Raw genomic sequence first — 22529 nt, 5'->3', positions numbered from 1 at the left:
TGTAAAGTTTATTTCATATTTTTGATTTATGTTTTATATTTAACATCAATTTTAAATTAATAAATTAAATAATTCGTAAATTAAATTAAATAGTCTTATATTAATATGATAATATTTTAATAAATTTAATAAATTAGGTTGAATGATGAACACTTAAGATTTCAAATTGATATGGGTAAAAATATTGAAAATTTTTCTTTGTGTCTTATATCGTGTTAAAAAATCAAATGATCATTTAATATTTAAAAAATAAATAAAAAGTTATTTTAATTGGGTTTGAATTGAATAAATTGCTTTTTGTGAGGTACGTGGTGGTAGCAAAGTAGCAAACCAACCGACAAAAAAAGGAAAAAAAGAAAAATCTTTGTCCCGCGCATACTAAAGCTTCTTTCAAAGTAGGCTTCTTCTGTACTCCCGATTACCTCTTCGTTATCGAACGTCAATCAGATCCAAGAGATAACAGTTATGAAGAAATCAGAGCTTGTTTTCATCCCTGTACCTGCTTTCGGTCACCTAACCTCAACCATAGAACTCGCAAAGCGTTTGCTTGATCAAGATGAAAGATTATCCATCACAGTCCTTCTTATCCCTCCCCTCGGTGAAACCGATCTTGGTTCCTACACAAAGTCGCTTGCTGCTTCTGATGCTCGAATCAGATACACCATGATTCCTCCCACTAACTATCTTTCTCAACCTCCTTCTGCACCTATGGCCTTCGAAAAGTTTGCTAGCCTCTTCATTGAGAGCCATAAATCTCATGTCGAACGAGCAGTATTAGAGTTGCTATCAGATGATTCAACTCATCTTGTTGGGTTTGTACTTGACATGTTTTGTTGTTGTATGATTGATGTCGCCAACACATTCAAAGTCCCTTCATACGTCATTTTCTCTTCAAACACAGCTTTTCTTGGATTTCTACTCCATCTACCGGAGCGCAACAACAATGGTGAATTCAACTTTAACCCATCGGATCCTGATTCAGTGATCCCATGTCTACGAGAATCCTGTTCCTGCGAATGTGCTCCCAGATGCTGCATTAGATAAACCTGGTGGTGGGTATGAAACTTTCCTTTATCTTGGCACCAGGTTTCAGGAATCCAAAGGAATTATCATAAACTCATTTGTTGAACTCGAACCATACGCTGTTAATTCAATGGTATCCCACCCGATCACTGTATACCCAGTTGGGCCTTTGCTTGACCAAAGATCAACCATAACAAGTCTACTGGATCGACTGAGATCAAGAACTGGCTCGACAATCAACCTTCAAAGTAAGTCATCTTCCTGTGCTTTGGGAGTATGGGGTGTTTTAAGCAACCCCAGATAGAGCAGATTGCTATGGCTCTTGAGCAGAGTGATCATCAGTTCTTGTGGTCAATTCGAGAGCCACCACCAGAAGGCATGCATGGGGCTCCAACAGACTACACGAGCTATGAAAAGGTTCTACCAAATGGGTTTTTGGAAAGAGTGAAAGATAGAGGTATGGTTTGTGGTTGAGCACCACAAGTCGAAGTTCTAGCTCATGTAGCCATTAAAGGGTTTGTGTCTCACTGTGGATGGAACTCCATTTTGGAGAGCTTGTGGTATGGGATCCCGATAGCAACTTGGCCATTGAATGCAGAACAACAAATGAATGCTTTTTATATGGTGAGGGAGTTGGGATTGGCTGTTGAATTGAGTTTGGTATACAGAAGCAGTGGGAGCGAGATAGTGATGACAGATCAGATAAAAACAGCGATAAATTGTTTGATGGATGATACCAATCCAGTGAGGGAGAGAGTGAAGAAGATAAGTGAGGAAAGCAGGAAGTCTTTGATAAAAGGCGGATCTTCGTTGGTTACACTAGGAAAATTGGTTGAAGATATGTTAGAAAACTTAGGAAAAATCAATACAACTATTTAGCGGTAGAGAATTTAATTCCTTCCCCATCAATAATAATCCAAGTGATTAAACTCTATTTGTTTTTGTTGCATTGCTGTCATCGTCATATTACTTATGCAGGCTATTGGTAAGTATCATCAGTAACATTAGTGTTCATATTATTCCAGCCTAGCTGGGAAGAGGTACCGGGTTTAATACCTACGCGCGTAAGGTCGGGTTTAATACCCACGTGAGGTCAGAGGACGAGACTCGAGAGTTCAATACCTGCAGAACCCAAAAATGGGTGCCTCTTAAACTTGTGCCACATGTGGGGAAATTTTCCCTGGAAACCCCTATAGGGGTTGGGTTTGACATGTAAAGGAGCTCGAACTCAGAGTGCTCGTAGGTCTGGCAATGGAGCAGGTTTTGAACGTGATCCGATCCAAGCCCTTAGGGTGCGTTTAGTTACGGAAAAATGGGCCGTTTTCCGGAAAAAATTTTCAAGAAAAATGAGAATTTTGAAAACGTGTTTAGTTCGTCTATTTTTCTAAATTTTTCACGGAAAATGAAAATTTTCCGTTTTCTAAAATTACAAAGAAATTGAAAAAATTTAGAAAACCAATAATCATTGTTTTCCATATTTTTCTATTTCTAAAATTTTTCTAAATATAAACACACATACTCTCATCCCACCCACTTTTACCTACCTCCCCCCCCCCCCTCCACACACACACACACACAAACACCCACCCCACCCCCACCCTCCCCCCCCCACACACACACACACCTCACCCACCACAAACACACACACACACACACCCAAACACCCACCCCCACCCCCACCCCCTACACACACACACACCCACAAACACCCACCCACCCACCCCCACCCCACACACACACACCTTACTCCCTACAAACACACACACACACACACAAACCTACCCACAAATACCCACCCACCCCCACCCCTACCCCCTACCCCCCCCCCCCCCAGGTCTCACATGTTAAAATGCATCATCAAATTATTTGGTAACCATGGATTATCAATGTGAGATAGACATGAATTATTGATGCTCCACTTTCACGACTACAACCCAATTTCTTGGCCCATGGCCCAATTGTTGTGATTCATGTGCGTCTAGACTCCAAGTCCGTGCAGATGCGTATCACTTACAACCCAAGGTCTCACAGATCGATCTAAATTCCTTCCATTCGCCGCCATAGCAGCTCCTTCCTTCCATTCGCCGCCGCCGCCATAGCAGCTCCTTCCTTCCATTCGCCGCCATAGCAGCTCCTCTCAACAACAACGGTTCCTCTCTCCGACTAAATCTCGTCTTTGCGTCTGCTTCTTTCTGTGCTCGTTATTGAAAAAGAAAACACAGGTAAATTTAATTTTATTTGTAGCTTAATCGATGTATTTAGTGGTTACGATTTCACAGTTTGTTGGTGCTGACGAGAATCAGTTGTTGCATAATCGATCTCAAATTCTTTCCCATTTCTTTGTTATACGTAAGTCTCAAGTGTCAACACCCTTTTTACCCATCACGCTACGTATACAGTTTCACAATTTTTTCTCATCTAAGGATATCTTTTATATTCGATTACTAATTACTTCGATAAATAATTGCATATATCGTTCTGTTTAATGTTTTCTTTCACTTTTTATTGATGGTGATGAAATCAGTTGATTTTTGCCCTAGTTTCAGTTTATGGGCTGATTTCTTGATGTCATATAGAACCTCGATCTTAATTATAGATATCTATGCCAATTTGAGTATAATACATTTTAAACTTATCCCTCAATATTGCTTCAATTTCATGTCTGTACAGGAATGTAAAACCCTAATGAGATAACATGTATTTGTGTTTTCATTTTCATGTCTGTATGTGTGTATCTCTTTGTGTGTAAATCTGTTTATGTATGTAGCATTCTCCTATTGTATCTCTAACATAAATGGCCTATAGTGCAACTCTATTTTATGATTTGATCTCTTATATTACTGTACATGTTCCTAGATTTAATTTTAATATAACCTTTATTCATTGAATAGTCTGAGTTAATTATACATTGTAATCACATAACTCCTAATTAATTTGGTTACTCTGTTAGATTTAGAATCATTTTAGTGTGTTTATTTTTAAATAAATTTGGTTATATATAGATGGGTGGGCACAGTGGGGATGCAATGGAGTGGACAGAAGCTTGTGAGAAATATTTCTTAGAGATTTTAGAGGAAAGGGTCAAGAGAGATCCTAACGGGGCTCCAATCTTCAAAGGAACTGATTGGACACAAATGGATGAACAGATTTTTATGAAATTTGCTTTAAGATATGGTCCTGAGAAGGTGAAAGCAAAATACCACCGCCTTAAATCTGTTCATCTAAAGTTTAGTGAATTGATTAACCATACTGGAGTCACATGGGATGCTATTTCTGGAAAAGTGTTTGCTAATGATACTGTTTGGGATGATTTTTTTAAGGTATAAAATATCTTAAACCTAATAATTTTATTAATGTTTGACTTATTTTGCTAACTAATAAAGTATTTGTATACCATATATTACAGCGAGATAAAGTTTTCAAATCGTTCAAGAAAAAGGGTTGTAAGATTTATTCCTTATTGAGTTTGGTCTTCAATAGTTCGACTGCTTCTGGTGCTTTTCATAATGCCTCAACTTGTGCCCCTCAAACATCAGAAGAAGAGCACAGAATTGAGGATGAGTATCTAGAGGGTGGTAGTTTTGGTGAGAGTGAGTTTAATGGGGGTAGTCGGAAGGGAAAGCGTATGTTGGAAGAGGAAATGGAGGGTTTACCAGGTTCAAGAAGAATGAAAAAAGGTCCTAGAAATTCCAAATATGATACCTTGTTGGATGCATTTTCAGAATCAATAGTCGCTAGAAAGGAAAGAGATTTAGCAAGAGCAGAACATTATAAGTCAAAGTATGGTGATGTAACAAGCTCATTGACCGAGGAATACTCGATTAGTGATTGTATGACGACTTTAGAAGCTACACCTGGTGTTGGTGCAAGATCGTACACTAAAGCATTGTCCTTCTTTCCTGATATTAATTGGAGAAAAATGTTCCTAATGATGTCTGAAAATAGGAGGAAACAGTGGCTTGATAGTTTAGATGGGTAGTTGTTTTAGAATTTAGGGATGTCATATAAACATATTGCACTAGTTTATGTTTTGATGTTTATGTATAAACTTGATGTCATTTTGTGGAACATTTTGATGATATGTATGGAACTTGATGTGTGAATTTACTTTTTTTTTGTGTTATTTTACTTGATTGACATTAAATTCAATGGTTTATGGTGCAGATAAAGTGTCCCAATGTCATATTCATCGGATAGTAGCTCTTACTCAGATGATGACGATGATGAGTTGGATGATATGATGATGATTGCTTTGTTAATAAAGAACAATAGGAATTTTATTGACCGAACTCCTTGTAGGACATCTATGCTAAGTGGAAAAGAATACATTCGAGAGATAATGTGCGGTAATCCTATCCAGTGTTATGAAGCAATTAGGATGAAGCCACATGTTTTTTTAAATTTGTGTGATAAACTAAAGATGATGAATTTATTGGAAGATCGAAGGGATGTTAGTGTAGAAGAAGGTTTGGCAATGAGTTTGCGGAATCAAAAGAATATTAATGTCAACACCACAAACTCCAGTCCTACTAAATCAACTGAAATTAAAGTTTTCACCATTAAAAGAAAAGATGAAACAACTTTAGTTAAACGCACATACATGGTTGCTATTTCTCTTACTATTCCCTGTCCTGTAAAAGGCTCACAAGGACCCAAGAAACTTTGGGTTCCTAAATCTGCTTAATTTTTTGCAGGTTATTCATGACGAGCAGTTTGACGAAGAATGGTACATCGATAGTTATGTCATGGAACAAGCCATAGAATGATTTCGGATCGTTTTCAACATTCTACGGGGACTGTACATTATTGGTTTAAGTATGTGTTAAGAGCTTTGAAGGCATTTGCTCTTACAGTAGTTAAAACAACTAACAGAGGTGAAGTTCAACCAGAAATTCGAGCAGATTCGAGATGGTATCCATTCTTTAAGGTATTCATTGATCTCTTTGTTAACACTTATACGTAAAACCTCTATCTCTCTAACATACATAATTTCAATGCAGAATTGTATCGGTGCTATTGATGGCACTCACGTAGCAGCTTGGGCTCCATTATCAAAACAAAAGTCATTTCGCGGAAGAAAAGCAGTGCTTGTTACACAAAATGTGATGGCGATTTGTTCCCATGATATGATGTTTACTTTTGTGTATACCGGCTGGGAGGGAACAGCGAATGACTCTCGTGTATTTTATGACGCCGTTATTAGACCCGAAAACAAATTTCCAATACCGACCGGTGGTAAGACTTCTCAACATTTCTTTACCTAATTTATTTAATCTAGTTTCTAAATACTCGACTTAAATATATATATTTGCTTTATGTGGTGTAGATTATTTCTATGTTGTTGATAGTGGGTATCCAAATCTAAAGGGATTTTTAGCTCCATATCGTGGTGAGCGGTATCATCGGTCTGATTGGCAAAGTGGTAGTGGAGTTAGAGGAAAGAAAGAATTATTCAACTTTGTACATTCATCTGTTCGGAATGTCATAGAGCGGGCATTTGGTGTTCTTAAAAAAAGATTTCACATTTTGAAATATATACCAAACTATCCGTTGAGACGCCAAATGTTGATCCCGCATGCATGTTGTGCACTGCATAATTATATACGGATGGAGGATAGGGCAGACACTTTATTCAATACATATGGTGGTGAAAATTTTCAAGAACTCACAGAAGGCTTTAACGTGGTTCAAGAGGGTTTTCCTTTGGATATGACAGATCAAGATGAAATGCTTCAAGTTAGAGATTCAATTGCTAACATGTTATGGGAAAGACATACACAACGTCGCCGGGGGCGTTCACAATATTGATAGCATTAAAATAGTAAAACTTGTCTTATTAAAATGTTCATTTTTATGTTAAATGATACATTGAATTTTATGTTGCTTCTTATATATTAAATGTATGTGTAGGTGGGGGTGATAGGTAGAAAGAATAAGGGTGGTAGGTAGGGTGGGGTTGGAGGTGGTGGTGGTGGGTAGGTAGGGGTAGGGTATGAGTTAGGGTAGAGTGGGGTGGGATAAGGTGGGTGGGGTGGGGTGGGTGGATGGGGTGGGTAGGGTGGGTGGGGGTGGGGTGGGTAGGGTGGGTGGGGGTGGGGGTGGGGTGGGTGGCGTAGGTAGGGTGGGTGGGGTGGGGGTGGGGTGGTGTTTGTGATATTAGTTAAAATAACAAAAAATGGAAAATGAAAACCGATAGAAAAATGCACATCTAAACGCGTTTTCTAATTTTCTAAAACAGAAAATGAAAAATGAATAAGACTGAACTAAACGCGTTTTCTAAATTTTCCAATGAAAAATGAAAACGGAAAACGAAAACTGAAAATGGAAAACAGAAAACAGAAAATGAAAACTGTTTTTCCGCAACTAAACGCAACCTTAATAATTATATGGGTTTGGAGTATAGTTTTTTATTCATTTACTCGTTAATGACCTGTACCCGCTAACCATTTTATTAAAAGGGTCGGGCATGGATCATCACTGATATGTTCTGTTTATAACCCGCCACGTATAAATTATAGAATTATAAGTTTATATTTTATACCTACCTATACTTTAATTTTAATTCTAATTAAAAGTCTCATGGGAAAAGGCCAAAGACCAAACTATTTTTATATAGGACTCAAGGAGTCGACTTCTAGACTTCTGAACTTCTAACAAGAATCATGATGTCAATTCATTTATATTTAATCAAGCAATCACTAATTTCATTTATCAATCAATAAAGTCATTTATCAATCGTAAGAAAGTTTGCAATAGCTATTCTCTATCTATAACATCCAAAAATTTCAAGCCAAATTTAAACTTAAAAAAAACATTTCAAATCATTTAAATCATTACAACTTTCTTTTCGAAATGTAAAATATCAGAGTTTTCCCCAAAAACATAAACAAAACATGAGGAGCTGTACGATCATGCATTTGCCTTGTCGCGATCCCCTGATGTACCTGAAACAATAAACTGGAACTGTAAGCCCGAAAGCTTAGTGAGTTCCCCCAAAATACCGATACACTGCACCTAAAACAAATACCAATAACAACATGTACTGGGTTTACAGCTTTACAAACTGGATTACCCCCTGGGCCCACAGTGTGAGTCTGGATTGCCTTACGGGCCCACAGCTCACATCTGGCTTGCCATCGAGCCCACAGTACGAGTCTCCCTCAGCTTGTATCTGGAATGCTCTCAGGTTTGTTGGTTACCGCACGGATCAGTATCACCTCAACCCATCCCACATAATATGTCGACATATAACACAACTAATGCACATACAGATAAACACATAATACTACGATAGTCCAACAGATCTACCTAACTGGCATAGCAACTAGCATGCAACTCTAACTCATACTCAACATACGACCAACTGCTAGGATATCATATCCAGTGGGTCAGCCTTGGTGCCTTAGACCCCTTAGTATAATGAGGTAACTCACCTTGTAAGTAGTACTGAAATACTGCAAATCTCTGATTGCTGTCTCACCGGGAATCCCGAACTGTCACATAATAATAAATATTAGGTTAATACCCAATATTACTCCATTGATTAAGTGTCCTCATAACTCACTAAGTCCATTCCTTTTTGTTGGGCCAAAGCCCCACACCAAGTCATTAACTTGAAAGTCCATATACACAAGTCCACTATTGGCCCAATTTACCAAACTGGGCCCAATCTCCTTATTGGGCCTAACCCCATGATCCACTACCACTAATTGGCCCAAAACATCTTATTTACAAAGTCCAGCAAAGGCCCAAATCCATTTAGTCCATAAATAACCCAAAACCCGAAACCCATTTGTCAATGGCCCAACAGAGGACGTACGCGGGGCGTAACCCTCTGGTACGCGGAGCGTACTCATCCAGACATTGACTACCATCAGGGTGGTTGACCCAGTACGCTGGGCGTACTGGATTTACAGCGGACGTACTGGACTGTTTGCCAAAACCTTGTTAAGTGCTTAATGGCTTAAGCACTTAAGCCCAAACTTCATATCCAAAGATCTAACATGCCTAGGATCCATAATATCGTGAACTTTATCACTTTGGACATCCATAAAGCTCTAAATGCTTGGTCTTAATCCATTAAGACCTTATCCTTCCATGTACGGGACACCTTCAGCTAATGGGACCTCACTTTTATCACTCAAGGTCCCTTCAAGAGTCCAGAAAGACAGTCTTTTTCGTTCAAAACACAACATGCAGCACCTTGTGGTTTTTGGGACAAGAAATGGGTCTTTTAAAGCAAAATGGAGAGATCTAATCATATAAGCATAAAGTTTGGAACTTTATACCTTCTGGAGCTTCTTGTGCACGAGCTAACTTCGGATCTACAAGCTTGGTCTCTTCCTTCAACTCTTTGATGCAATGGTTTCCTCCTAAGGCACTCAAGAACACACCAAAATGAGCTTAACACACACAAAGGGGAGGCTAGGGTTTGTGTAACATCCTGATTTTCAAGACCAAAAATTTCATTTTTAATTAAGAAACTCATAAAACAGTTTAACCAAAACATTACCAATGTCAAACCAAATCATAGAACTGTAACAACGTGTCTCAAAACCGTATCATCAACAGTAATAAAAAATTAGAGTGCAATCCCAGAAAGCTCGGTGCGGAAAACATGTGTGAGTCTGATGTGTCGCTACCGCGTCGGCTCCTTCCCTTTTGCTAAAGAGGTACTCGAAACAAAACTGAAAACTATAAGCACGAAGCTTAGTGAGTTCCCCCATCATACCACATACCATACGAAACACATACTGTCAGGCATACCGGGGTGCCCGACCTACCCCATGCCAGGCATATTTGGGTGCCCGACCTACCCTGTTGAGCATACCGGGGTGCTCAACCTTCCCCTATCAGACATACCGGGGTGTCCGACCTACCCCTCGGTCCTAAACAACCGAACTTGGGGATTATTCCCCTATTCTACTACCACTATCACATAACATCATATCATGCTAACACAAAACATATCAGGTAGTAACGACCTAGATGATTATCACAAAGTCAATCATCTATCATACAACTCCTACTAGTGGGCCGGCATTGTGGCCTTAGACCCACTTCTACTGGAAGGTAACTCACCTTGCAAATTGTGTGTCGAATCTCGCGGAGGAATCTCTAACAGTTGCTCTGATGACTCCCGGCTATCAGAGACACATAACACTCAATCAGAGTCTATAACATTCCTTGGGGTAAAATGACCATTTTACCCCTTGGTCCAATTTGAGAACATTCAAAAGACCCCACTCTAGTGCATTACATTCAACACACCCTTGGCCCATCTAGACTCTCCAAAGGTCCACAGATGGCCTAATTTTCCAAATTGGGCCCAACCCTTCAAATGGGCCTTTTTATAATTCCTACTAAGTCTTTAGCCCAAAACAAAATAATCCAAATGGCCCAACATAGCCCAAGGGCCCAACTCTTCTAACTCCAGATTCCCAGGCCCAAAGTTACGCTTTACAATGGGCTATGAGGCCCAAAAGTCCAGGCACATCCTTCTAAGGCCCAAAAACCCAAGGAGTGCACTCTGTATGCGTACGCGCGGCATACCTGGCACGTACGCCTGGCATACGCTGGCCTTGACCGCATACGGGAAGTTGACCCAATATGTGCGACGTACAGGGAGTACGCCCAGCGTCTTGGCCAGCTTTCTTGGGGCTTCATCCATGACTTAATCCATTCAGCCTTTACGCCCAAAATGTAGATCCAGGCCCTTTTAGACCTCCTAGACCATAAAGTCACGAACTTTATGTGCTTGCATGCAAGATTGGGGTAAAAACATGATTTTGGTCCATTAATCCAACTTTATGACCATCTAGTTCTTGCATGGTTTTGACTTAACCACCAAGATCCGATTTTTATGACTCTAGTTGCTTCCAAGAGTCCAAAAGGATAGCTCTTAAGCTCTGGAACTGACCATACTCAAACACTCCCAACAATGGGGTCCAAAAAGGACATAAAACCCCAAATAGACAAATCCAAGCATACAATGGTCAAGTATGGAGCTTGATACCTCAAAAGAGTCAGAAATGGTGTCAATCCTCTGGATCTACAAGCTCGTGGTGGATCCTTGCTTCTTCTTCAAGCTCTTTTCTTCTCTTCTTACTAAAATAACACAAACACTCTCAACAATGGCTTCTAGAACACAAAAGCACACAAAGGGAGCTAGGGTTTTCGCGGTGGATGGGTAGGAGTGAAGGGAGGTTGAACCAACAGGAGGGGTTACGTTCTTTATATAGGGAGCAATTAAAATTTTAGGGTTTAAAGGGTCTGCACACGTATGTTGGGCGTACTCCTGGTACACTGGGCGTACGTGCTTGGTCTCCACGCTTCCTTTCCATGAGTACGCTAGGTGTACCAGGCTCTATACGCCCCGTGTACGCAGCTCCCTCAGTCCATTAGCAAGGCCCAAAGATCAAATCCCAACCCAAACCACACCATACTTCAATTATAATGAATAAAAATAATACCGAGAAAAATCCCGGATGCTACAATTTGAGAAAGGCGAGTTTGATTTGTGGAGGCTGAGGTAAAAGAGGTGTTGGTGCACATTATGTTGCTTATATAGGCCCCAAACCCTAAATATTAGGGTTTCACCCAGACATTAGTACGCCCAGCGTACTAAGGCGGACCTTAATACACCACGACGTACTCCCTTTTTGACCCAAGTTTGCAAACTTGGTCCTTAAACTTATCTTGGCTCTTCACTTCCAACCCCAAGGACCATAAATGGCAAGGTAATGATAGAAGAGGGTTCGAAAATACCTACCAAATTCTCGGGATGTTACATTATCACTGCATTCAACAGTCAAAAATCAATCAAACATACTAGAATAGTGATTTTAATTTCCATCGAAAGTCCTCGAGTATGTAATGCGTTTTATAAATCAACGTTTGTTTTATTTAAGAAATGTTATTTTAAGAATTTAGTAAAATGTGTTTGATTATTCAAAAAACCTATGGAGTGTGGGACGGGTTTGGATATCTGTTGATTCAGTGGATAAGGGTATGGGTTTGATTATTCAAAATCATGCGGGTTACGGAGTAGGTTTGGATCATATTTTGGAATTTGTTAAACAGGTTTGGATCAAGGTCGATTCGTTCCAAACCCGCCTCATTCCGGATGTCTAGGTGCTCGTTGAAATATGCGAGTGGGCTTTCGTTGATATATATATATATATATATATATATATATATATATATATATATATATATATATATATATATATATGGCTTTTCATATTATTAGCATAATAAGATATATATTGTACTACTTATGTATTGGGCTTTTCATATCATAATAAGATATATTGGACTACTTATAATATTATCATAATAAGATATATTGTGCTTTATGTATTGGACTTTTATTTATGTTAAACTAGATAGTTTTTTTAACGTGAAGGTTTTTCTACTTATCTTTCCTTTTCATTGTAATATATTTTTCCCTTTCAATATTAAAAATAAACCCTAGTCATATTATTTTTGCAATTTTTTATTTTATTTTTTGGTTTCGATCTCATTTTTGTTGTGTACGTTTTCTGATGTCGTTATATCTAACTTTCATTGTTGTTATCCTTTGTTGTTGGTTTGCTTTTGGATATTGGTTTTTGTTCTCGTACAAGATATATGTTTCAATTGATTATTGGTATAATGGTTGAAACAGATTATTCTCTTCTGTCTCTTAGTACACAACTTGATGGCAAGAATTTTGCCTATAAGAGTTTATGTCTCTTAGTACACAACTTGATGGCAAGAATTTTGTCCGTAAGAGTTATGTAATGAAAACAAATATGCCTAGGAAACAAATGTACGTGTGATATGTAAACTAGCAGATGAGAAAGCTGCTAATTATGCATCATTACTATATTCGTGGGAAACTGATAATTCTAAGATTAGGACTTTGATCAATAATTCGGCAGTTATGCCAATTGGCGCCCAATTGTCAAAGTATGATACATCAAAAAAAAATTTGAGCCACTTTGATAGATTGTACACTCAGTCTAACTTTGCAAAACAATACCAGGTGGAGATTGAATTTGAGCCCTCCAACATAATATTATGAGTACTCATGAATTTTTATGTTACTATATGTTATGTTATAATGATGCTTTTGTTATATATTTACAGTGTTTTGAGTTTCCAAACCATAAATTTTTTTTAGATGTGTTGGTATCATTTAGGCATGAGCTTGGTTATTTACTTAAATAGTGTTTCATGAAGTTTAATTTGGAATCATCTTTCATTAGACATTCATGATTTAATACGTAATGGTTTTTCCTTTGACATCTATGGTGCCCGCATTCCATATGACCAAGAATCTATATTTTTGCCACATCTAAATAACAAGAAAAGGTAACTCTTTTGGAGTTTTTTCATTTATTTGAATTTAGGGAAATCTCCAGAGAAGTCCCAATATTTTATCCTAATTTACGAAAAAATCCCAAACTAAAATTTGTTTACGAAAAAGTCTCAATTACCGGTAAAAATGACGATTTGACCCTATTTCCCCGGTTTACCGGTTTCATTACTTACCCGGTTTTAATAAAGTCTCATTGTTTTACCATAATTTACGAATAAGTCTCGAATTATGGTAAAATAATGAGACTTTAATGAAAATTATGGTAAATGTAACATCCGTTTATTTATTAAATAAATAAATCAATCAATGAGCGAATAGTAGCCCAAAAATAAATAATTATATATCAAAGGATGGTCTCGAGGGGCTAACTGTCATAAATTTAGAAGTTTAGGGCTAGAGGGTGAATTCTGGACCTTAATTGAAAAGAATTCGTCAAGAAAGGGGTAATTTTGTAAATTATGTATTAGTATTGTAAAGATTTTTGAAGATAGGGGTTGTTTAGTAACAATTGGGCTTATTCTGAAAAGAATGTTACGAGTTGGGGTCTAAAAGGTAAAATCTGGATCTACTTTGAAATAAATGAGAGCTGGAGGAACCTATCTTGCCATTATGGTAATATGTTTGTGTTCATCGGATATATATATTGGATATGAAACCCTAACCCTAGCAACTATGTAACAGCCGTCACCCCTTCCCCCCCCCCCCCCTTATACCTCCTAGTCGTCGGCTGCTACCACCACCCATCTAGTTCGTGTTTCCGACCAGCTTGAGGCCACCAAGCGAACACCGGCAACCTCTGTTGTCATCTAGTTCCCGACGAAGACGAAGGTTGCTATCCTCTATCCTCTTGTCGCTGCCTTCATGTCCGGTGGAAGCGAGATTTTGAGCCGTCGTTGTGGTCGAGTTTTCCCAACCGCCAGTGGAAGCCGTAACGACCGCCATGGCGTGCGCTGCTGCTGCTGCCCTTCGACGACGACGGACGAAGATGAGCGCCTTCATGACGTGGTCGCCGAAGGCGTAATCAAATCGTAAAGGTGCCGCCGCCAGTTACTGTTACGTCATCTCGGGTCCACTGTCGCCGTTAGCTACTTCTGTGATGCCTTCGAGCTCCACCCATCGCCGCCATGTGGCTGTCATTGCTAATCTTGTCACCGGCCGCCATTACTTCCACTTTCCGGTGTCGCTGCCATTATGAAATAGCTCTCACCGCCGCCATGAGCCACCAGGTGGGTGGCTGGAGTGTAGTCTATATTTTGGAGTGCGTGTGTGTGTGTATTTTGTGTGGCTGGGAAAACCTAGAAAGCCACTGCCACCACCGTGAGGTGGTGGCTGCCACCTTGTACCACCACCGACCACCATAAGGGTGGTTGTGGGTGTGTGTTATTTTTTTAGTATAGTGTGTGTGTGTGTGTGTAATTTCGTAAGTTCATTGTAATTGTAAAAATTAGAATAATGAAATGGAACTCAAACCACCACCGTAGGGTGGTGGCTGCCGCCTCCTACCGCCACCGGCCGCCATGTCGGGTGGCGGTGTGCTTTGATGGTGTTTGGACTTGTTTGGATGATTGGACAAAGGACTAAAACCCTAATGGGCCCAATGAAGCTTAATGGACTCTAATGTCCCTAATAAAACCCTAATGGGCTTAATGATATTCTAGTGGGCTTAATAGGCCCAATAAAGCCCTAATTGATCTAAAAGCCCAACAAATTAATTAATGGACTAGTATTGGGTTGGAAACCCTAATTAGGGGGAATTAATCGGGCCACACGAGAATTATTTAATAACTGGAGATATTAAATAATAATCATTGGCAAAGACTAATCTAAGCAATATGGGACTTAATGGATTAAGTCCTTAATGGGTTAAGTAGGAAACTTAACCCTAATCATCATTTTATGTGAAACCCTAATTTCATTTGGGTTTATGGTTGGGCCTTTCTGTTGGGCCTTAATGATTGGGATATCAAATGGGCTATCCAAGATCAAGCAAATGGTCTAAAGCAATTTAATGGGCCTAGGGCAAGGCCCAAGTAAGGGGCTTAGGCCCAATTTAGAAAATTAGGCCATAGATGGGCCATAGTTTGGGCCTTAATGAGTATATGATGTTGGGCCTCAGAATGAGACCATGTATAGGCCTAGGCCCAATTTGGAAAATTGGGTCATGTGTTTGGCTTTGATTCCTAATTGACTTTAGGCCTAAGGATTTGGCCTTGGGCTTGAATAAGCCAAGCGAGGGGTAATGTAGTAATTACCCAAAGAATGTATGTATGGTTATATATTGGGACCCAATTATTAATTGGGTGTTATTTTGGTGTTGACAGTTCGGGAATCTGTCAGCCAGCAACTGGGGTCGAGTCTACGGGACTTCGGCAAGTGTGGGATTGTGTCTTCGGGACTTCAGCAGTGTGAGGTGAGTTACCTTCCAGTAGCGGTGGGTCTACGGCCACAATGTCGACCCACCAGTAGGAGTTATATGATAGATGATTGTCTCTGTGATATTCATCTAGGGTTGCTACTACCTGTGTTATGTTTATGTGCTAGTATGATATGATGCTATGTGATATGTGTTATGTGGTAGTAATAGGGGGTGAAATAGTCCCCAGTATCCGGTCGTGAGGACCGAAGGGGAGGCCAGCACCCAGATATGCTATGCAGTATCCGGTCGTAAGGACCGAAGGGGAGACCAGCACCCAGATATGCTAGTTAGTATCCGGTCGTGAGGACCGAAGGGGAGGCCAGCACCCAGATATGTTAGGCAGTATCCGGTCGTAAGGACCGAAGGGGAAACCAGCACCCAGATAGTCTAGTCAGTATCCGGTCGTGAGGACCGAAGGGGAGGCCAGCACCCAGATATGCTAGGCAGTATCCGGTCGTAAGGACCGAAGGGGAGACCAGCACCCAGATATGCTAGTCAGTATCCGGTCGTGAGGACCGAAGGGGAGGCCAGCACCCAGATATGCTAGGCAGTATCCGGTCGAGAGGGCCGAAGGGGTAGGTCGGGCACCCAGATATGCCCGGCAATATACGTATGATATGTGATTGTATGGTATGTGGTATGATGGGGGAACTCACTAAGCTTCGTACTTACGGTTTTCAGTTTTGGTTTCAGGTACTTCGTGTTTAAAGGAAAGGAGTCGGCTTGATCGCAGCGCATCACACTATGGTTTTCCGCACATGAGATCTTTGGGATTACACTATGATATTGTTTTATGATAACATGTTTGATTATTTCTACTTTGGTTTTGACATGACATGATATTACAAATGTTTTATTACACTGTTGGTTTTATAATGACGTATTTAAAAATGAAATTTTTGGCCTGTATTTTTGGGATGTTACAGTAAAATAATTGGACTTTAATGAAACCGGGTAAGTATTGAAACCGATAAACCGGAAAAAATGGGTCAAATCGTCATTTTCCCGGTAATCGGGACTTTTTCATAAACCAATTTTAGTTTGGAACTTTTTCGTAAATTATGGTGAAATATTAGGACTTTTCCGAAGATTTCCCTTGAATTTATTTAAACAAATGATCGATTAAAACTAATGTATATTTTACTTACAACCATTGTTTGAAAATATTGATATTTTAGTGGAATCATCTTTCATTAGACATCCATGATTTAATGTCGTAATGGTCTTTCATTTGACATCCATGCTGCCCACTAGGGCTGGCAATTCTCGACACGACTCGTGACACGACCCGCAACACGATACGAAATAAATGGGTTTGGGTTGAGTTTTTCAAAACGCCAACCCGCGAACCCGCCAACCTGTTTATTAAACGGGTCATATATGACTATATGTGTTTCTCAAAAAATAAACGGGTTGACCCGTTTATTTTTAAATGTATTTATGTATCAAGTATTAATATTTAATAAGTATTGTATAACATATACCATTAATTCATAGACCATTTGATTGTTTTAACATTTTGACTCGTGGTGGATGACCTAAGGTTGTAAGTCGTAACCTGTAAGGCTAAGTTTGTAACATGTTTCTATGAATGTTTTTAATTTTAATTTGGATGTTTAAGACTTAAATGTCTAAAATTCAGATATGTTTGCATCAACCATCAAAAATTTATTCATGTTTAATTGTCAATTTTATTTATGAAATCTGACCCACGAACCCGCCAACCTGTGAAACCGTATAAATAAATGGGTTAGCGGGTCATATATGGGTTTATGTTCCAAACCCGCCAACCTGTGACCTGTATATTTAAATGGGTCGTGTTTGGGTTGGCATATTTTGACCCGCCAACCCGCGACACGTTAACCCGAACACGACACGATTGTCAGGCCTAGTGCCCACATTCCATATGAGAAGGAATCTATATTTTGCCACGTCTAAGGCTGTGTTTGGTGCGCCACAGCTAACTTATTTTTCGAGTTTTTTTATGTCGTGTTTGGTAAGCCAAAAAGTAGCTTATAAGCTAGTTTTTTGAAAAGCTACTTAGACTAGCTTTTTAGGAGCTTTTTTAAAATTTTCCAAATACATCTCTTAATTAATTATAGAAACACATACTCTTAAATGTCCTTTTATGTAATTTTATAAATTTCAGCTAGCTTTTCAGGTAGTTTTACAAAACATTATTTTTTATCAGCTAACTTTTTAGCTATCAGCTAGTTTTTCATTTATCAGCTAGCTTTTTAGCTAACAGCTAGCTTTTCAGCTAGTACGCCAAACAAGCCTAAATAACAAGAAAAGGTAACTGCTTGTGAGTTTTTTAAGTTATTTGAATTTATTAAAAAAAACTTTCATTTAACATCCGCCACATTCCATATTTGACCAGGAGTTGATATTTTTTGTCACATCTAAATAACAAGAAAATGCAACTCTTTGGAAAAATTTTGAGTTATTCAAGAGTGACTGTATTTTATTTATTTATTTTGAGTTATTTGAATTTATTAAAAACACATCTAAATAACAAGAAAATGAAACTCTTTTGGTGTGAGTTATTTGAATTTTTTTTTAAAAACGATAGATCCTAACGGATGTATATTTTATTTATAACCATTGTTAGAAAACATTGATATTTTAGTTGATTATGTTGGTATTAGTATAAACAACTACAACATAAATATAGAGAAAAAATATAAAACAAAAAAGTCCGACCTGCCGGATTCGAACCAGCGACCTAAGGATAGCTATGATCACACTACAGTCCTCCGCTCTACCAACTGAGCTAAGGTCGGAAGATGTTTGAGTTATTATAAACAAACTAATAACCAATATTAGTGCTTTATTATTTTAGTACAAGAAGATACAAGATATTGATGTGTTAAAACATTAGTCGTGTATTTGATTTAATATTCAAAACTCAGTTTAGTTGATCGATTTACAAGTTGCAAACAAAATAACATGGCTGATCGATTTACAATTTGGGAAAAAATTGTTTATTTATGTATTCTTATATCATTTTTTTATATTCTTTTAATGCAATAATAATGTTCAATTTTTTTTGATAAAAGACTTGTTATTTTACAATTTTACCCAAATATTACTTTAAAGTTTCAACTTGATAAGACATTCATTTTCAAAATATACACAATTGTAACAAAAAAAAAATGTCTTTATGCTTGAAATTTTGTATTATATTTACTATAATTCATGTGATCATGAACTTGTATTATATTACAAGTTTACAACTACAACACATTGGTCTTTTGAAGATGCAGGTTGATGATTAAATATACTAGAAAGAGGAAGCTCCATAAACAAATGCCAAAGCATGACATAAATGATAAAATAAAACCCCTTAATTTCACTCTAATGTCTAATTATATACACATAATAAATAAAATGTTAACTTTTTCATCCTTTTAACCCAACAACCAAAAATGACTTATTTGCCCTCATTCAACTTCAACCTCCTCCGCTTCTCAATTCTAGACATATTAGCCGCCTCTCTCAACCCACTAAGAAACGCCCCATGCATAGTCGCCGGATAAAGTTTATTAGTAGCTTCTCCGGCGAAGAAAACTCTACCACCTCCGATGTTCTCCGCCAGTATATCATAATCATTTCCAGAAGCACCAATTCCAACATAAGAATAAGATCCATAAGAAAACTGATCCTGGCCCCACCGTGTGCATATTGCCTGAAGTGGGTCCGGCACTGCAATCCCTTTTGGATTAAAAATCCCCTTCAAAATCTCCATAACTCTTGTAACAGATTCCACCGGAGACATCTTTTCAAACTCAATTGCAGCTTCTCCGGCCACCAGAGCAACCAGAAGTGGCCCACCGGAGACAGATGAGTAGCTGTAGAATAAAAAGAACTCACCTCTCATACTTGATTTATCAGATAGATGACCGAATGTATCAATCTCGCCTCCCCAGAAATCGTAAGGAAATAAGATGGCTACTTTGTTTAATAACCCGAAACCTAATCTATCGATTGCGTCTTTCTTTCTTTCAGGAAGATCGGGGATGAATTCGATTGATTTCTTCTTTAGCACGCCTAATGGAACTGTACAGAGAACCATATCTGCGTGATAATCTTGTCCGTTTGCAGAGATTGAGACGCCATTAGATCCATATTTGATGCGTTCGACTGTTTGATTGTAGAAAATGGGAAGGTTTTCGGATAAAGCTCTGATGAACAGATCGTTTCCTCCTGGAATGAAGCAATGATCACCACCCATTTCAAACGGATCATCTTGATCCCAGAAAACCATGGAGAGATTTGACATTAATGTTGCGTTTGCGTATTCTAGATTAGCTAAGTGCCAATCTAGGAGCATTTTCTCTTGTGGGTCTTCTGCTACTCTGTAAACCTGTCGGAAAGCTTCTAGAGCTGTACCTAATGGAACGTCAATGGATTTTGCTTCTTCCATCATTGATTGCCGGAGCTTGCAGACTCTATCCAGGAGTTTATTGAAGGAAACTTCAACTTTTGAATCGATTTCAGGGTTTACAGTTCTTCCATTGGGGAGATAAAGAGGGCAAATGTCTCTAACTTTGTGAAGAGGAAACCCTAGTTGTCGAGCTAGAACTCCAAGGGGATTGCCATTGATTCCGGTGAGTACACTGCCGCCTAGATCTGCTGCAGCGACACAATCGCCACCTGACATTTTCTTCGTGCGAACACGGCCACCTGGCCGGGATCTGCCCTCTAGAACCACGACTTTAAACCCTAGAAAAATCAATTGTCTTGCTGCTACTAATCCAGAGAGTCCGGCGCCGATTACGATAACATCACCTCTGGAAACACCCTCGGGGGGTTTCAATTTGGCTTCCTTCACGGCGGCGGCGACGCCGAAGTTGATGTAACCGTGTTCAAGGAGAAACGAGTACGCAGAGTCGACAAGGTTTGTGTGTTCGAGTCGGATCGCCTCCAGTGCATGATCTCTGGTTAACCAAACATCAACATTTGATCGCCACAGGGCGAGAATGTGGTTGCGAACGACGATGTAGTTTGATTGCTCAGTTCCGCCGATTGTTTTGACGACGTTGGCTTCAATCTCCTCTTCAGTCAGCGAATCGGCGGGGAATCCAACGGAAATCGCGATTAGACCCTCGACGTCGAGATCTGATGATATTCTCCGTCGACGGCGAGATGATGGGTCGTCGTCTTCGTATTCATCGATATCTTCTGTTGATCTGTTACCAGATTTGTGGCGGATAACGCCCAGGCCGTCTACGGCGGCGGCGATGGATATCATCTCTGGGAACTGCTTCTTTCGACGGCGACGTTTTCGAGGTGCAGGTAGACCATCGGTGTTAACTGCAGCTGGTTCCATAAGTTCAACAGACTCACCGGTGGTTTGGAGGGTTGAGTCCGGCAAGACTTTGTCTGACGCCGTACCGGCAAGGGAAGGAGCAACGGTTGGGGTTAGGAGTGAGGGAGGATGGCTGATTTCGAGAGAAGTGTCATCGTCGCCGGAGGAGCCATTGTTGGGGTTGTCGGAGGCGTCGGCTCGGGATTCCGTCGTTTCCATGGCGGTGTCCATACTTACTATGAGACTGAGTGCAGCACGGCGGCGAAGTGGCTCCGATAAGAGAACGATTGTATATACCTCAATAGTGTAGAAAAAAAGGGTTAGGCGCATTTATTTTATAAAATAATATATTTTAATTTAATCTTTGACACATAAGGTTTTATTTTGGGACGGCTAATGTCATAAAACTCCTCAAATTTTAAGAAATGTTCGATTATATCATAAGAGTGTGTTTGGTTGGCAGGAAATGATTGGAATTCGAGGGAAAATGATTCCAATTCCCTCAAATTCCTACGTTTGATTCAACTTAAGGAAGGAAAGGGAATCCTAAACGAGGAAAACATTCATTCATAAGTTGGGAACTACATTCCTTCAACAAACTCAACAAACTAAAGGAAATAATTCCATACCATCTAGGAAAGTGAAATATTACCATTATACCCCTTATATTTTAACAAAACCCTTCTAATAGCAAAAACCCTATTCGAACGTATTCCTCAAAATCGGACTCAACCAACATCACAGTGTGCTCATCTTCTCCATTGCTCATCTTCTCCATTTTTTCATCAAAATCAAATTGCAGGCTTCATCAAACTTAACTAGTTCTCCATCTCTTTGTCAGGTGTGTGTATCGATACAACTCGTTTTCTTGATTTCTCTCACTGTCTCTCTCTAGTGTTCTCTCTCCCTCGTAATCTTGATTTCTTTTGACCCACTGTTTCTTGTTGTGATAAGTCGATTTCAGGAAAATCGATTATCTAGATTTATTCAGTGAAAATCGATTTCCTGAAACATGTATCTAATTGTTTCCTGTTTTCTGTTGATTCACACTGAACTTGTCTTCTCGATTTCCTGAAAATCGATTTCAGTGATAATCAAACTTGTTCCTTTTTAGTTTTATCAGTAATATTGATTATCTAGTTGTTTCTGTGAAGATCTATGCTTATTCAAAAGTGTTGTTTTTGTGAAAACAATGTTGTTTATCTTCTCAAAATCAAAGTGTTATTAATTAATCAATTAGAACATTTTGGAAAAGACTGAGCTCAAGGAAATAGAGCTAGAGATTTCATTGAGATGGAGCAAGATGTGAACTTAGAAGAAGAAATGCAAGAGTCGGATGATGATTTCCTTGAATCCGAGGAAATTAGCCATAATACAACAGTGCAAAATGAGGAAACTTCACCAAGTGTTCGCTC

General features: G+C 39.1%; 2 protein-coding genes, 1 non-coding gene and 1 pseudogene across 3 annotated transcripts; 2 read left to right on the top strand and 2 right to left on the bottom strand.

Annotated features, from left to right (window-relative positions):
* Positions 1-435: 435 nt before the first annotated feature.
* On the top strand, positions 436-2249 carry LOC145073740 (UDP-glycosyltransferase 71K3 pseudogene; annotated as a pseudogene).
* Positions 2250-2858: 609 nt separating this feature from the next.
* LOC145077051 (uncharacterized) lies at positions 2859-5152 on the top strand. Its single transcript, XM_079022829.1, has 3 exons — positions 2859-3245; positions 4026-4343; positions 4430-5152. Exons 2-3 carry the CDS (start codon positions 4026-4028, stop codon positions 5000-5002), a joined length of 891 nt encoding a protein of 296 aa, XP_078878955.1. The 5' UTR covers positions 2859-3245; the 3' UTR covers positions 5003-5152.
* Positions 5153-18500: 13348 nt separating this feature from the next.
* On the bottom strand, positions 18501-18586 carry TRNAY-GUA (transfer RNA tyrosine (anticodon GUA)). The gene is given in 2 exon segments: positions 18501-18536; positions 18550-18586. It is a non-coding gene; the product is annotated as a tRNA-Tyr (tRNA).
* A 519-nt stretch (positions 18587-19105) lies between these two features.
* On the bottom strand, positions 19106-21428 carry LDL1 (LSD1-like 1). The gene has a single exon (XM_079019256.1). It carries the CDS (start codon positions 21343-21345, stop codon positions 19237-19239), a length of 2109 nt encoding a protein of 702 aa, XP_078875382.1. The 5' UTR covers positions 21346-21428; the 3' UTR covers positions 19106-19236.
* Positions 21429-22529: the final 1101 nt, after the last annotated feature.

Source organism: Lactuca serriola, chromosome 9, assembly GCF_051521515.1.
Source record: "Lactuca serriola cultivar US96UC23 chromosome 9, Lser_US96UC23_V15, whole genome shotgun sequence".
Classification (NCBI taxonomy): domain Eukaryota; kingdom Viridiplantae; phylum Streptophyta; class Magnoliopsida; order Asterales; family Asteraceae; genus Lactuca; species Lactuca serriola.
Note: the sequence above shows the minus strand (reverse complement) of the source record. Positions and strands in the feature narration are given on the sequence as shown.

What these genes read in the sequence shown, in the direction of transcription:
- LOC145077051 (XM_079022829.1), top strand. Translation starts at nt 4,026, where the DNA reads ATGGGTGGGCACAGTGGGGATGCAATGGAGTGGACAGAAGCTTGTGAG. An exon ending in TTTGGGATGATTTTTTTAAG is followed by an intron (nt 4,344 to 4,429) that starts GTATAAAATATC and finishes CATATATTACAG; the next exon opens with CGAGATAAAGTTTTCAAATC.
- LDL1 (XM_079019256.1), bottom strand. Translation starts at nt 21,345, where the DNA reads ATGGACACCGCCATGGAAACGACGGAATCCCGAGCCGACGCCTCCGAC.